Here is a 17,325-nt window from a genome sequence, read left to right on the forward strand (position 1 = left end):
TTAATTATAGATCTCACAAATATCACAATTCTACTTTCCAAAAGTATCCAAAGGATTATATGGACATTATCTTAATTCTCACCAATAGGTTTGAACCTCCCAGGACAGGGACTATTTCTTAATTTAATCTTTGCCTAACCAGCACCTTGGACAGTTGCAAGCATCAACTGGGAAGTTACCTCTTTTGAAGCAGTTGAGTATATGGATGATTTTTGTCGTGATACCATAGTGGTCTTATATCTCGCTGGAGATACTATTCACCAGGGCTTGGATATCTTTTTAAATTTTTCTGTAACAATATTGCTTGCACCCAAGCTACTTCTAAATTGTTTTAATTTCCTTTTTAATGCAAGGTTTTACACTTGGAAAATAAAATCTTACACTACAATTCATGTTAGCATAAACAACTATTATTTCAAAACACTGACCTCCTTTTTACACACAAAACCACAATATTAACGTGAGGCATTTAATTAAAAAAATACCCCTTCTAAAACGATGTTTCGTTTTATTCTCATCTTCCCGTTCACTAAGGAATTCTTACAGATGAGAGGGAGACCTTCATGCTTGTCCTCCTTCCCACCCCCCAAAAAAATTAAACCGGGAGGTAAAAGAGAATTTTGCAGTATGACTTTAAAACTATTATTACGGCGGAACAGTATGGATTAGTGTACATCTTAAAGGCATATAGTATTCTGAATTCCCCTCCTCTCCAATTCCCCTTAAGCTCATACAGTATAAATACACTCTAGATGATTCATGTTACCCACATACACTGCTATAAAGATTATGGATCCCAGCAATTGTTCCTCGTATTCACAGTGGAAACTAGAACTCAATAGAGAAGAAAATGTACCGAAGGCAAACTCGTCTGTAAATGATCTCTGTAAACCAATATTTATTCGGTTTGCACTAAATTAGTCGAGGCATCACAAGAACCCTTTGTCTGTGGGACTACGGGTCTGGCAACCATTATCTGCTCCTGGAAACGACGTCTGATGACTCCACCCGGACTGGGGGTGGGGATGGTGCACCGCGTGGAGAGCTCGATTGAGAATTAAAGTGAGTGAACAAAGAGAACTCCCAGCAGCCGCCCGCCAGCGCCTTGCAGCTGTAACTGGAGACGTCAGTCAATCCCGGAAGGCTGTTCGCATTCGTCTCCCTGGAAAAAAGAGCTCAAGTAAATAATTGATGGAGATTGATCGAGCTTAGGACAAAGCTTTTCAAAAACCCAGTGCATCCGATGTAGAGTGGTTTTGGAATCTTCTGCCAAGTACAGAATATGGGAGTGCAGCAAGGACTTTGAACGTGGCTACCAGTCTTCCATCTCGGGCGTGGCTTTGGCCTTTTTGTCTTCTTGCCACCCCCACCCCCACCCGTGTCTCCGCCTTATTCTCTTTCTTCTGGAAAGTAGCCTCTCTTTGGTTAGTTCCCCTCTGTCCTCCCTTGCAATCCCGCCCCCTCCCCTGCCCAGTCCAGTGAGGTCAGCTCATGAATATCAGTGCACTTCCTGGGGAGCGTCTGGCACGGCGTGGTACCTCCGGTGTTCGCCTGCTCCGAGCCGCAGCTCCAGCTGAGCCGCCGACCGCCGCTCTGGGGCCTCTGCGTCCGCACGTGAACGCCTTTGTTTGGAGAAATCCAGGGGTTGTGGAACTTGGGTGAGGGAGCCCAAAGTCTTGCTCAGCCCGAAGATCGCATAGTCTACTAATGAAGTTAAACTTTCCTCGTCTCTGAACGACACAATAAACCCTGAGGTCTCGGGAAGATCGGAAGCAAAGCGCTGTTGATTTACATCAACTTCGAAACATCGCCTCTGCTGAGAAGTGAGAGCAGCTCTGGACTTCTAGAGGGATGAGGATGAGAGATGGAGTGGATCAATGGGCAGATTAAATGTGAGACTAAAAGTCTTTGTTTGGGCCGTTCTGGGGTTGCTTAGCTGGCGATTTCCACGAGGGAAGCCTTGAAGAGACACAACATCGTGTCCCTGGGAGAAATACGTGACAGCGACCAGGTACCTTTGATTGTGAAAGCCGAGTTTGGGGAACCTGAGCTTTCTCCTAGGTTAGAGGTGTCTAAGGGCTGAGTTAAAATGTTCTCTGGTGGCTCTCCGCTCCGGGGTGGTTCTACCTATTTCAAAACCAAAATAATGTTGCATTGGCAATATAACTTGTTTGGGTGGTCCACGCGGATGAAGTAGGCCACACATTCCAGGAGAGTATGTGGCTCAGGAAAAACACCTAGAAAATAAGCTGATGGACAACTCCTCCCTTCCCACCCCCCACCCCCAATGTCTTCTTCATTCACTATTATTTTCCAAAATGAGTTGGAAGGAGATCCCAGGAAGAGAAAGGGAGGTGAAGGAGCTGTCCAGTAATATTTCTTTATAAAATGAGGAATTACTGCATGTTGACTGTTATACTTAAAATAGACAATAACAGGAATAGTAAGGTAACTGGCATGTATCTCCTTTCCTAATAGGAAGGATTTTTTTTTTTTCTCTAAAGCAGAACTTTCTGTCTAGTCATGCCCTTCTCAGTGCTGTAGAGAGAAATTATAGTTCTAAGGAAAAGGCACCTAATTGACTAGCTGACTAGCTAGCTGATCACTAGGGAGAAAACCCCAGAGGAAAATGGCTTGCTATTTTCCAGATTTTAAATGCCAGTGATGAATTTATCTTTTAAAAAAGTACACAATAGAAGTTGCTCTTTCACCATGAGTGGGGATGTACCAGCCTTCTGGGTGCAAAGTCAGGACGCACTAGCCTTCTTGGGCGCAGGTTCATTCTGTCTCAGAATTTAGCAGTATAGAAAGGACTGGGTACTTTAAAAATACAACTTCGCCTATGATATACCATCTAAAAATATGCTTAAGAATAAAAATATTTTCTATCTAGCAATTACACTTAAAACTAAAATGATTCACAAGAACTATGAAATTTGGATAAGTATAGAAAAAGTCATCACCTGTAATTTTAAAAATTGTGCAGAGCTCCAAAAAAACTTTTTTGAAAGTATTTTAAAAATTATTCCCCATAGCTAAAAAAAAATCCCTTTAGACTTAACTATATAGATGATTCCTAATGCCATTATTTTTGTGAAATCGAAGTTGATTTAAAGTCATTCATTATTTATGTTTTCTCTTAGAGTCTAAAGGAAAATGGATGCATTTATCTAACCAAGAACAACATTAACGGTTAGAGCTGTTTGAGAAAAGTGCATTGTGTTCATAGCAATTTTTCTTCAGGAACCTCCGTCGTAACCCTTTTACTGTAATTGACATTTGGGAATATTAAGTAAATAAAACTTTCTCTACTAAACTAGGCTTTAAAATGCAGATTTGAGGTGAGGAAAACCAAAGTTGGAAAGTCAAGATATTGACAATTCTAGCACGTGGACATCTCCTTTTTCTCTGAAGCGTCTTCTTGACCTTCTCCTCTTTTTTTTAAATCCCCTTTCCCATCAATTCTTTTCTGACTCCATGTCTCACTCTTGCCAAAATCTGTTACCTTGGGAATATTAGGCTCACCTGCTTCCATATCGTCGTATTTTACTGAGGTGAAATGAGATGGAAATAGCGCCTCCCTGGGCACAACGAGAATTGACATTTCTGCATCATACTCTTTAAAGTCAAAGCTTCTATTAATCTCCTTCCAAATGTCATCACTTTCTAGGGTTTTCCTTACACAGGAAAATCACCACTTGCTCTGTAACAATCCAGACATGCTGTGTGCTTTCCTTTTGTTTCTGTCCCAGATTAGAAAGGAAATTTGGTGGCGGCGAGGAGAGATGTTGGACCCTTCTAAATCGCATCCGGTGCATTCTTCCTAGACAGCCATGAGTCAGCTACCGACGGGGGGCGCTGCCCCTGCTACCGCCGCAGCTTCTGCCGCCGCTGCTGCCACAGAGGCTCGCCTGCACCCGGAGGGCAGCAGCAGAAAGCAGGCGCGTGCTCAATCACCCGCTAGACTGAGGGACAATTCGGTCCGACAGGCAACCGCGGCCACCCGATCCCCGGTGGGGGCAGGCACTAAACTCAGTTCTTTGCGGCAGCAGCAATTGCAGCAGCAGCAGCAGCAGCAGCAGCAGCAGGGCAGCAAGACCGGGGGCCGCGCGGCGCCGCCTGCCAGCGCCAGAGGAAGCGGAGGCGGGGCGGAGAAGGCGGTGCCCCTGCCTCCCAAAGGGGCCGTGCCGGGAACTGTCCAGCCCGCGGCTGGTGCTGAAGCAGCCCCCGCGGTGACCCTGGCCCCGGTGGGCGGCAGGAGGCCTGGCCCGCCGGAGGAGCTGTCCCAGGAGCTAGAGGCCGTGTCTTCTAAACTGGGGGAACCCCCTCCGCTCGGGGAAGGAGGAGGAGGGGGTGGAGAAGGAGGAGGAGCCGGCGGCGGCTCCGGGGAAAGGGAGGGGGGTGCTCCGCAGCCGCCGCCGCCGCCGCCGCCGCCCAAGGGCTGGCGAGGGAAAGGCGTGCGCTCACAGCACAGGGGCGGCAGCGGTGGGGAGGGGGCCTCCACTTCGCCATCCGCCTCTTGTGCGGGCAAAACCCCGGGCCCTGGCAGCAGAAACTCCGGAAGCGGCGCTGTGGGGGGCGGCAGCGGTGGCGGAGGGAGCTACTGGAAAGAAGGATGTCTGCAGTCTGAGCTCATCCAATTCCACCTCAAGAAGGAGCGGGCGGCAGCGGCAGCGGCCGCGGCTCAGATGCACACTAAGAACGGCAGCGGCTGCAGCAGCCGCAACTCCCCGGTCTCTGGCGCCTCTGCCATTTTCGAGCCTCTGGTAGTCCCTTCCGCCCCCCCAATGGCGGCGGCTGCGGAGGGCCCCCAGCAGAGTGCAGAGGGCAGTGCGAGCGGTGGGGGCATGCAGGCTGTGGCGCCCCCTTCGTCGCAGCCGCACCCGCAGCAGCTCCAGGAGCAGGAAGAAATGCAGGAGGAGATGGAGAAGCTTCGAGAGGAAAACGAGACTCTAAAAGTGAGGAGGGTAGGGGGAGACGTGGGGTGGGGGACGGGCGGCGGGGAAGTGCAGGCCTCCGAGGATTAGGGCGTGTCCCGGCGGGGGGGGGGGAGCGGCTAGAACCTGCTGGGGAGCCTTAAAGAGGGAGGGGAACAGGAAATAAGAGGAGGGGGTTCCCAGGCCTTTTCCGGATTTAAAACAACCTGAGATTAGTAACATCAGGTTTTAAGGTAAATCCAAATCCGGGCCTCCTTCGTTTTGCTAATTATCGTGGTTTATCCCACATTTTCACGGAGACAGTAAGATTAGGAGAACGCGAGGAGACCGACAGAGGGCCCTTTTTTCTACAGTTTCTCCGTGGCACCACTGTCTCCCGGAGAGGGGGGCAATAAGGCTGAGAATTGGGAGTCGGGAAGGGGTGTGCATGGTGTATGTCAGCGGGGTCGGGGGCGAGGCTAACTTTGACCCGCGGCCTGTCACCTCAGAACGAGATCGATGAGCTGAGGACGGAGATGGACGAGATGAGGGACACTTTCTTCGAGGAGGATGCCTGTCAACTGCAGGAAATGCGCCACGAGTTGGAGAGAGCCAACAAAAACTGTCGGATCCTGCAGTACCGCCTCCGCAAAGCCGAGCGCAAAAGGCTCCGCTACGCGCAGACGGGGGAAATCGACGGGGAGCTGTTGCGCAGCTTGGAGCAGGACCTCAAGGTCTGTGGCTCGGGGGCGAGGGAGCTCGGGGCGCGCGGCATGGCGGCGGGTGGGGACTCTGGACGAGGGCTCTTCGTGCTGAAAGGCAAAGAGCTTTAGAGGCACAGATTTTCGCAACTCTGACCACACAATATCAGTCCCGGAAGGAGACGGGGAAGAACAGACAGGTGGATCTGAAGAGCCTAGTGTGTGGAAGGCCCCGAGCAGTGCGAGCTCTGTGGACTCGCCGGGGAACTAACGACCTTTCTTCCAGAGGTGGTGGGAGGAGGGCGCCTCTTTTCCTGGCAGCAAACAAGGGTGTGGCAGAGCGCAGGCTCTGGCCTTGATCTGGCCCCCAGAATCTACCTTCCCAAGAAAGGCCAGGTGGAATCCTGCACTCCAGAGCAGCGCGATGAGGACTCCTCCAGAGTAATTGAAGCCCTGTATAGGAAGGGACAGCACTGGAAAGGTATGAGTTGAGATTCCTCTCTGCCAGGCGCGCCCCCCCAACCCCATCTTTCAGGACTCCTTCCGTCCTGTACTTACCACTTCCATAACTCCCCAAAAGGAAAACCGTGCCACTTGAGACCTCCTTTGGAAGTAAGGGGAGAGTGAAGTAAATGAAAGAAATAATTTACGTTCTTTTTAAACGTGAACTTGTTTCTTCAGAATGTCCGCCAGTGGAAAAATCTGAACTTTGAAAATGCGTGTTTTAGACACCTGTGGTCTGTTCTGTTCAGTTTGGCTGTAAACAGATTCGTTGACAGTGTAAACCAGATGTGATCTTTATGGCCTTGGACAACCAAACAAACGTAATTTGTTTTGTATTGACTTCAAGACATAAAAATCAAGTGTGACTGTCCTGTTTGTCTTAAAGAAAGCTATAAAATACCATTGTATGAAAGTCGTTGCATTATCTCTTTTTTCTTTTTTTAACCTTTGTTAAGTATTCACTATGCACCAGGCACTGTGGCAAGGATTGTTTCATATATTATTATCTCACTTAGTTCTCAAGAAGAAAAATTAAGGTAGGGATTATTAATACTGTGTTTCCCCGAAAATAAGACCTACCCCAGAAATAAGCCCCAGATAAGATCTCAACCAGATGGACACATCTAGTATGTTACGACTATGTTCCAGAAGAAGATGACATGATTGCAGTTGCATAAATGTAGATTGTTGTACATGAAAAAATAAGACATTCCCTGAAAATAAGCCCTAATGGAGCAAAAATTAATATAAGACCCGGTCTTATTTTCAGGGAAACACAGTAGTATCATTTAACAGATGCTTAAGCTGAACCTTTTACAGAGGTTAACTGCTTAGTCTCTCCAGCCCTGGAACTTGGCCAGTGAGGTAGCCAGGCTGGCTCCCCACCCAGTCTATAAACACAGCCTGTGTCCTAACCCACTACACTAGACAGCTCCACTTTTCTTCCAAACCCTGAAATTTCCAAGATAATCTCAAAACAGGAGGCAAAAATGCACAGTTATTTTTTAAAGAACAATCTTAAGGGCTAAAATTGTTCCTAAAACTAAGCACCTGAAAGTACAGAATCGAAATTCATTCTCCACACCCCACTTGTGGAAACTTTGTTTTCATGTCTTTAAAATGGTGACAATAGAAGTGTCTACCTCACAGTTTTGTTGCAGAATCAGAGATTAGAGGAGATATGTGAAATTCACTACATATGATAAAACACAATTGAACGTTTATTACCACGGGGTAGTATAGAGGTTAAGGGAACAGAGTGAGAGCCAGACTGGCCACTTGTTAGCTGTGTGACATTGAGCTTATTACTTCATATCTGTGAGATTCAGTTTCCACATCTATAAAATAGGAATAGTAATTGCACCTATTTCATGAGATTATTGTGAGGGTTAAATAGCTTATATATTGAATGGCTTATATATAAAGCATCTAGAATGATGCCTGCATATGGAAAACATAAGTATTGACTCAATACATTTAATATGAATATAACTTTACTCCATTTATTTTGTTGTCTTTAATTATATTTTGTTACAACACTTTAATTTAGGTTGCAAAAGATGTATCTGTGAGACTTCACCATGAATTAGAAAATGTGGAAGAAAAACGGACAACAACAGAAGATGAAAATGAAAAATTGAGGCAACAGCTTATAGAAGTTGAGATTGCAAAGCAAGCTTTACAGAATGAACTGGAAAAAATGAAAGAGGTTAGTATTCAGTTATCTCATTATGTGCTACATATTTTTAGCTCTTTAGAAAAGAATCCCAAGGACTAACATGACTGTTAAAATAATTCCATTTTTTATGATTATAAGACAGTTTGTTGTTCTTACCCAATATAGTAACACATACATGAGTTCATACTAATGAACAAGTAGCAAAGAAAAAAATTTGACCTCAGCCCTTTTTCTATCTTGACATATATGAGCTGTGACTGTTGTTTCATCCTGTGTCATCTAAACATACGTTAGTGAAATAAATTACATAGCTGTACCAAGCACAAAGGGCCTTGTGTTAGCAGAGGGGTGGAGCTAGTTCTGTGAAATTACTACTGAGTTCACTGAACCACAGACTTTTAGGATGAAAAAGGCCATAAAGGCCATTCAATTGAATCAGTTCGAATCTAATCATTGCTTGAATCCTCCTTATAACAAAACCTCCAAATGCTTAGAACATCACTAGTGACTAACCTTCAAAAGATCTGCAGTAGTAGCCAATTCTATCACAGTATAACTCTGTTTAAAGGTTTTCTTTGTTTTGAGTTGAAATCTATTTAATTGCAACGTAAACCAATTCATCTTAGTTCTACCCTTCAGGGAAGAAGAGTCAGAGCTCTCTTCCACATCAGCTATTTCAAGATTCTGCCATGTTTCCTCTGAATCACCACAGAGAACAAAATAAATATTGAAGACAATAATTGGAAGAGAAAAGAAACAAAAGTCTATCAAAAAATAATTAGCTTTGTGATAAGTAACAACATGAATTAAAATACTCTTTGAAAACTGCCTGAGTACAGTGCAACTTGTAAAAACTATTATTGAGAATTACCAAATACACACGTGGTACTTTGAACATTTTCTTCTGCTTAAATATGCAGAATTTAAATGAAACTCTTAATCTTTCCATGGACTAACTGAGATATCACAGTTTTCCATTGCTATGCTTATTTCAGAATGGTAGAAAATATATGTACAGTGTATCAGTGAAAATATCAACAGTCTGATTAAGAATATGTATCAGGAATTTGTAGAAAACTATTTCAGCGATGGTAAATTATTTTGTGGTCTTAGTTTCTACTTATACTATCCTGACTTTATACATTTTTTTAACATAGCATTTTAATGATGCCTAAGCATTTAATGATGCCTAGCGTTTTAATGATGCCTCATGCCTAAGGGAGTGCTACATAGAAAATCATGGAAACTGGGAGCCATGTGACTGTCTTCATAGGTAACTAACTTGGTGACTTAAAAGGCCTCTAACTTCTCCTTGCCCCAGTTTATTCAGTTTTAAAATGTTGTTTTTGATGATTCTTAACATCTGTGGCTATCATTACTTTTGTCATGAACTCCAAGACATTACAATTAAAGAGCAGCATAGGTTTCTTTTCTAAAGTCAAGAGATTAAATATGAAATTAATACAGATATGTTTCTTCAACGGTAATATACTGCTGAAGTGTGTAACAAATTGAAAGTTTGACTTTCAGGAAAGAAATAAAGGGTTACCTGTATTAGATTGTTAGGGCTGCCATAACAGTACCGCAAACTGGGTGGCTTAAACAATAGACATCTATTTTCTCACAGTTCTGGAGGAGAGAAGTCCCAAATCAAGGTGAAGGCAGGGTTGACTCTTTTTGAGGACTGTCAGGGGAGGATCAACCCTAAGCCTGTCCTTTTGGCATGTTGATGGCTGTCCTCATGTTCACATGGCATTCTCCCTGTTACTCTCTGTGTCCAAATTTCCCCTTCTTACAACACTAGTTGTATTAGATTAGGGTCCACCCTAATGACCTCGCTGTAGCTTGATTGCCTCTATAAAGACCCTATCTCCAAGTAAGATAATCATCTGAGATACTTGGGATTAAGACTTCAAAGTATGAATTGGGGGGTGGGGCCACAATTCAACTAGAACAGTAGTCATTAAATACCTTTTGATGGGCAAGCAAAGAGAAAGTTGTTTTTTCGCTCCCATTTGTCTCCATCCCATGTTCATATCTCATTTACCTTCTCCCATATTCTTTGTTTATGCAATTAAAAACATTCAAGTCAAAACAAACTTCATTTGTTGCTCAAGGATAAAAGTGAAATTCCTTGTGATTTGGTGTCATGTGCAGGTTTGTCAAGTGGCTATCTGGAAAGTTTGGCTTAAGAATGGCATAAGAGCTTTCTGATTTTCATCCTGTGTCCAGGAAAGGAGAAAATGCCTGTAGAATACCTGTCCATTAGACAGATGGGCCTGCTCCCATCTTGAAATAAAATCTGGCTACCAGGAAGCAGGGCTGGAATCTAGGAATAGTCTCAGGATAATCATTGTAAAGATGCATTTCCTTGATTCTGTTTCTCACACTCTTCCCTAAAACTATTTCCGCCTTCAGGGCTCTAATTCTGTACTGAGAAAACACTCTTAACAGCACCAAGCAGTGTAGGTACATATGTTCATGTCAAAGAGGCAATTCACATTCTCCTTGGAGTTACAAAATCTAAATTCCAATCCCTGATTAGAAACTACAATAGTAAACGTGTAAGAAATTTAGAAGCAGGTATGCAGCACATCAGCTTTTAATGTAACTTTTTATTAAAAAGGGGCTCTGAAATAGCATTTATAGTTTAAGAAGATGGGGGTAGAGAAATAGAAATAAAGAGGAAGAGCAAGAGAGTGGAAACTACAGATCTGAGGAATTCTAAATGTAATAAAGAGGAAATGAAAAATATTCTGGTAGGAAGTTCCATGATAATTCATTTGAGGTTGACCTTTATAGTGTTCAGAAAAGTATCAGAAATAGAAAAAATAGTTTAAAAATATGTTTAGAAATCAACAATGTATCATTTAAATAAGATTTTTGTAGTAGTGATTTTGTTACCCACCAAGAAGGTAAATATTAAAACTGAGCTGCAATAATAACTGGCTTACTTGTATGGTAGGAGCTGTGCATTTGAAGACTGACTTGTCCCTTTATGATTGCAACAGCTTCAGGTAACCATCTGCTTCCTTAGTTATAAAATGAAAGCATATTCAACTCCTTGGTGACTGTTAACCACATGACTGTTAATCCCTTTGTGGAATTCTACTAGTGGCAAAAATAGAACGAGGCCATTATAAAGAGAAGATACTAGTTATGGAGTGAAATCAAAACATGTTGAATAGAATATACTGGAGAGAAGCAATCCTCTAACTCCCTGAGTTTACTTTCTCATATGGAGTCATATAGATGTTGAACAGCACTACTGGGACCAATAGGCCATCTGTTGGAGTTTGGCAACCTTTTACTAAAGGTTTAACTGGCTTCAAAGGTGTTGACCAATCACTCTTAGGGCTGGTGGCAGCACAAAATCCTGTTGACCTGTTCACATCCACCTGCTTATCTTGTCCGCCTCAGAGTATGGAGTAGACATCTGGGGGTGAGAAGAGTTGAGTAGAGACAGGATGGAGGTAATTAGTTGAGTCTACAGCAGTTCATTGCTTATATTGAAACAGCTGATATTCTGCCAACGGCAAACAAGAGGGACCTCTTAGGATACTGTATTAGAATCTTAATGGCATTCTCATCCTGATTATAAAGCATTGATTGCTACTAGCAGCATGCTTTCTTGCAATAGAAAAAGGCCTTTACCTTCATGTAACCTGGAAAAAATGATGGTCTATCTTTCCGCATCACAGAGAGATAGAGGTTTCTGTGAAAGTTATTTCATGGAAATTATGACTAGCTCTTTGAATGCGAGGACAAGTTAATGTACAGATAGCATAAAGTGAGGGTCTGGAGAAGGCTCTCTACAGTACATTGTCTGTGAGGGGTGAGTCTGGTCCATTTAATTGAAGGCTGCTGCCCTTCATGAAGTCCTGCTGCTGTAGGAAGAATCTTCTCATATCACCTTTAAGGTCTGGTACTTGTAGAAGCATTGATAATAGACATTTGAGCAAATAAATAACCAACAGAGGATGTTTGAAAGTGGAAAGAGAAAAACGTAACTAAGTGATGATGCTAACTGTTCATTAGATCTTTTTTTATTTCAGAATCTGTTGTTTCATCTCACCCTCACACAAGAGTCTTAAAAGAAAATGATTCTCTTAACTTTTCCTGGTCTTTGCTCTAGAGGGCTCTTAACCAGCCTACTACAAGAGCACAGGGGATTTTTGTTTTCTTTGTATTTGGTTAATATATCCTATCTATTACGATGAACTTTCATTCTAGAACAAAAAAAATAATTAGTTCTATAAATTTCAAGAGTAGTGTCACTGGGGATTTTTTTTGTTTTGGTCTCTACTGTAGAGAGTATATCTGTATATGCAGACTATCTTTACAGACAGAACACATTAATAAATAAATGCTTGTCTTGCATAATTATAATTACCTATTTATTTTTTATATAAAATAAAAAACTGATTGTAACTATACTTGGTTTTGATAGTACATACTTATTGAAAGTGCAAAAAGTAAATGCTGAGTGATAAATTAGCAAAGAATCAGCCTAAGAGACAGTTGTAATGGGGAATTTCTTTGGCATTTTGAATATTTCCTTCCGGTTCTAGTAGTTTCTTAATAATTTGGAAAAAAATGTAACAGTAGTCATTGATACTTTAAAATGAAATGATCATAAATATTTTGAAATGCATCGAACACTATTACTCTAGTCATATCTTCTCGGAGAAAAGTTTCTTGAATAATGTAAGCAAGAATAATAAGGATTAAATTAAAAACAAGGAAGAGTGTGCCAGGTAAGCATAGGAAGACTTGTCTTTCAGGAGGTCACCAGGTATTTTTAAAGATGCATTTATTTAGGAGTTGTAAACTTTTTTGGATGTTGTTTCATGGGATTACATATGCAGTTGTGTGTACTGTGAAGTGATTCCCAAGACTCAGTCTTGGGTAAGAGGCTTTTTTTCTTTTACTGAGATGCCCAGCCTCCAGCAAAGCAAAGTAGTGCACAGATCAGAAGATCCTTGTTGGTGGATTATTTTCTGAAATATATTGAACTTTTATTATACATTTCAATTTTCTGATTTTTTTACATAAAAATACGTATCAGAATAACACACCCTACATAGTTGATTAGATCCCAGTTCCTTTCTTTTGAACTTTATATTCAGTAAGGCACTATAAAAATATAAGTTTTACCTGGTTAAGCATGTCCTATTGAGTTGCAGTTCCCAGTTGAAATATTCATTGATTTTGATGCTTGCAACATCCTGGGCTTCATAGAAATTGTCCAACCAACATATGTTGAAATGTTTGTTGCATTTGCTGATAAACTATATCCATGGGAGTTAAATCTCCAACTGTGAACTCCCAGTTTAACAGAGGTTCGGGGGCTCTAGGCTGAACATGGAGTGATTCACGCTTGAGACATGAGCAGCTTACCTGTGTTTAAATATATATGCTACCTACAGAGTTATTGGAGAGTCGTTTACTTCTCTATCCGACCTACCATAAAAATGGATTTGAAATGGTTTGCAGTAAATCATAAACATTGAAAGGAGGGTTTAAAAATTTAGTCAAGTAAGAATTCTGGGAAGATGAAGGCAAACTCAATCCAAGTGATGTACATTATTATTAATTGCTCCGAGTTTAGTAGTAATCAAGGCAGGGAGAGAAATATTGAAAGAAATTGTTTCCTCGCCGTGCCAGATACTGAGGCAACTCTTGAGCTTCACATGAGGCCTCCAGAGAAATCATGAAGAAAATCTGCTTATAGCTGCTTATAGCACAGCAGAATGTTGACAGTTATAAACAGACTTTATTTACATGGCAACCAGTGGATGGATGAGCCTTCTAAACTATTGTCAGTTCTCATCTACACAATCAATCAATTAGGCATTAAAATTTTGCAGAAAATTAAATGAAGGCATTTTGTCAGTAGCTGTGAATTTGAGTGTGGTTTTTTAGAGGAAAAAATATATTATACATATATTTATTTATATATATATATGTATATATATATATATATATATATATATATATATATATATATATATATACATATATATATATATATAATGGAGTCTGAAACTGGCCTTGAGGCCTCACTTCTCATTCCCTGTGACCTTGAGCAAGTAACTTGAAATTTATAGGTCTCAGTTTCTTTATTCATAAATGTGGAAGTCTTACTGAATGCTCTCAAAGGTCCCTATACAAATGTCAGCTTTTATTTGGTCAGTTATACATCTCTGTTCACCCCAGAAGTTTTATTCACAGTCAGGTAGGTTATTCCGTTTCATTATCATTATTTTATTACTGGAAATACCTTTTTTACTTATTGAAAGGTCGTTTATTACCTGTTGTGGTATGGCCATATAGAGACCACAGAGGATACAAAGATACAGATATCAGTGCTGAATTAAACAGTTGGCACTCACTGAAGGCACTGCTGAGGGGTTTTGGACGACAGAGACTAAGACCTGCAGTGCTCTCTGGTGTCGCTACTGCTCAGCATTCAGGGCCTGGTTTAGTGAAGAAATCAGAACTGAAGACCCAGTGTGCTGGGCTGAGGACAAGTGGAGCTTTTGGAACGTGAGACACGCTTTGGATATAGCCTTAGGAGACCAAAGAATTCATCATCTTTTCCGATAATAAAACACCAGAATGTTGAATGATGGTACCTATACATTCTAATTTGTGCAGAAAGTCTCTGAGGTGGGTTCTTGCACCATACAGTTCTGAGGGGTGAAATCTACACGTGGATGGCTGCCAGGCTCTCACCGTTGGGGGTGTGGCACATGAGTTAATGAGTGCTGGTTATCAGTTAAACACCCAAATATTTATATTTCATTGTTACTGAAATTTAATTTATTTTCGACCCCCTCGGACTTCTCTGATGCTTTTTGACATTTGAAGTCTTTACCTTTCCAAGAGCGTAATAAGAATCTCTTAAGGGTTACTTGGCCTTTGTGTGTGTGACAGACAAAAACCTCATGGAGAACCACCCCCATTGAACAACCTAGGTCCTTCCTTCCTTAAGGTACTCTGCAGTTGGAACTGTGACCTGACTCGTCCCCATGATGCCTTTAGGCTTTTGGGGCAGTATTGGGGCAATATTCTCTACTACTCCCCTCTCTCCTGGCCACTGTTGGCTGCCTGAAGAGGACCTTGCCGCTAGCAGTGGCAGAAAATAGCTTCTGTTCTCTGTCTCAGTCTTTTCCTTGAGGCTAAAAACCAAAAACTTTGGTCTGACTTTAATTTAACAAACTTTTAAAGCAAACATTTATTGAGCATACATACAGTGTACGTAAGGGGATATCCCCATGAGAGTAGTTCCTGACCTCCAGTTACTTTTTTATAGAAACGACAACCTTGTACAAGTTGTATTTTGACAATAATTACACATATACATCACTACACTGAATACTTTGATATACATTATCTGAGGACAGTAAGCTCTGTGCGGGCAGGGCTGATACTTGTTTTGAATACTGTGGCACAATCAACATCCGGTTCATTGCCTGGCATGTAGTCAATTAGACCATATTCTTCTCTAATATTGTAACGTCATTTCATATTTAATTTGCATAAATCTTTTTCCTGCATTAGACCATAAACTCCCTGACAGCAAGCACTGAGTGTCTTCATCATCTTGTCCGTAACAACCGGAAATTGTTGACCCAGAGTTGATAAACACTAAATAATTTTGAAAAAGAGAATGAATGGAGATTAGCAGAGGTGTTTCAGGCCCTCTTCTGCAGAGAGAACAAGTAGTGTGATTCAGAACCAGGGCTCTTTCCACAGTGCTTATTAGTGCCGTACAAAAAATGAGCAGGAAGCAGATGAGTAACTTCAGCCTCACCCCGCTTCCAGAATTAGGTCTCCTGAGACTTTACTACCTTCCAGAAACTTCCAGTCCACCTTGCTTCTCTCAAACCCCACCTATTCCCCAGAAGCAACAAGTCTTCCCTGAAACAAGGTCTTGTGGGCTTTTTGGGAAGGGGAATGAGGACAGGAATTCAGGAACATGGGGACAACTCTGACGCCCAGGACACCAGTTCTGCAGTTTAACTTCTATGAGCTTTGCTGAGAAATGTGAGATGCAGGTTAAGAGCATGAGAGAAAACTACAGATCCTGTCACACCCAAAGACTATTCCATTAAATTTGCTTTAAATCTTCAATGTTAGGGGCAGTCAGTTCAGCAGTTAATTTGGCTGCAGAGATATGGAAAATTACTCTATGGCTGCAGTTACTGGATAACCACCAATGTTGAGTGCTAATTATAAGCCAGTCACTGTGCCAGATACTTTATGTATAATTATGTTGTTAATAGTTTCATTTTAGAGATGGACACTGGAGGCTCAGAAAGATTTAATATCACGAGTAAGCAGGCCGGGTCCAAACCATCTTTCTGTCTCCAGGCCCATGGTCTCCACTGGCCAGGGCTGCACAGCCTCACTACGGCGGGGGCTCATGCTGCCCCTTCCATGCCACTTCCGTCTTCTTCCTGACACACATGACCTGCCCTTTTTAGGGACCTCAAAACTCAGAGAATCTCCACGTTCTGCACCTCTAGCATACATGTAGGAGCAAGCATTGAGAGAAGATTGCTGAGGTGCCTATAGGAAAAATCTATTTAATCTCACAGAACGGGAATCTTTGGAGGAAAAATACCTAGAAACACAGGGTTAGAAAAATATTTTCAGGTCTGCTGATCCTGTTCACTCTTCTTACAGACTTAATACCTGCATTACTTCAAATAGGTCACTTAATAGCTGACTCTCAATTTAGGCACCTTTTAAAGAAAAATAAATATATTCCTTATCCAGTCTATTGATAAAGATAATATGAAATAATATGTGTAAAAGCACTTTATAAACTGCAAGACACAATGTAGATATCAAATGTTTATTGTTGTGATTACCACATAGTTCTAGATTAACAGATTAAGACTTCACTCCTAGAAAGATTTTTTAAATTGATGAGATTTAAATTTTCGATCTATCTAGGACTCCAAGTCTTTTATACAAAGCTTTGAAACACTTTTTCCCATGAGTGTCTACTACTCTCTGAAGGTCACCTCTACATCTCACTTCACTATAAAGCCATTCCAACTTCTTCCACCTGTCCTGTTCCCTCTTCTGAGCGGCATGTCCTTAGTTACTGCTTTGTCATCGTCTACCAGCTCACATTTACATATGTTTTGGGGGATGTGCAGACAACTTGTCTGCACTCTTTGCCCCTGCGTCCATCAACAGGACTGATGATGCCAATTTGTCTGATCAAATGCCTCTCTCCTACATTTGCTGCTCTATATTCTTAAACATTTTAGCAGAAAGAGGAGGGCTGTTGTATTCAAGCACAAGACACTTCAGATTGTTTTATAGCTTTTATTGACTTCACATCTAAATTCTGTGCTCTCTGAATTTAAAAACCATATTTCTATTTAATTCACACACAGAGGCTGTTATGCATACAAAAACTATCAATAAATTCTTGGGCAAGAGAAGAGTTGTTTCAAAAAATGTGATTGCTGTCAGAGGAGCTCATCTTTAGCTCCTTAAATTA

General features: G+C 41.7%; 1 protein-coding gene across 1 annotated transcript in view; it reads left to right on the forward strand.

Moving 5' to 3' along the window:
* Positions 1-1,156: 1,156 nt before the first annotated feature.
* Positions 1,157-17,325, forward strand: part of MTCL3 (MTCL family member 3) — a 38,442-nt gene continuing 22,273 nt past the window's right edge. The window contains exons 1-4 of the mRNA XM_081032880.1: positions 1,157-2,011; positions 3,753-4,958; positions 5,426-5,650; positions 7,671-7,829. Coding sequence (XP_080889006.1) covers positions 3,834-4,958; positions 5,426-5,650; positions 7,671-7,829 — 1,509 coding nt within the window. The 5' untranslated portion in view covers positions 1,157-2,011; positions 3,753-3,833. The remainder of the gene's footprint in view (positions 2,012-3,752; positions 4,959-5,425; positions 5,651-7,670; positions 7,830-17,325) is intronic.

This window comes from Rhinolophus hipposideros, assembly GCF_964194185.1.
Source record: "Rhinolophus hipposideros genome assembly, chromosome: 3".
Taxonomy (NCBI): domain Eukaryota; kingdom Metazoa; phylum Chordata; class Mammalia; order Chiroptera; family Rhinolophidae; genus Rhinolophus; species Rhinolophus hipposideros.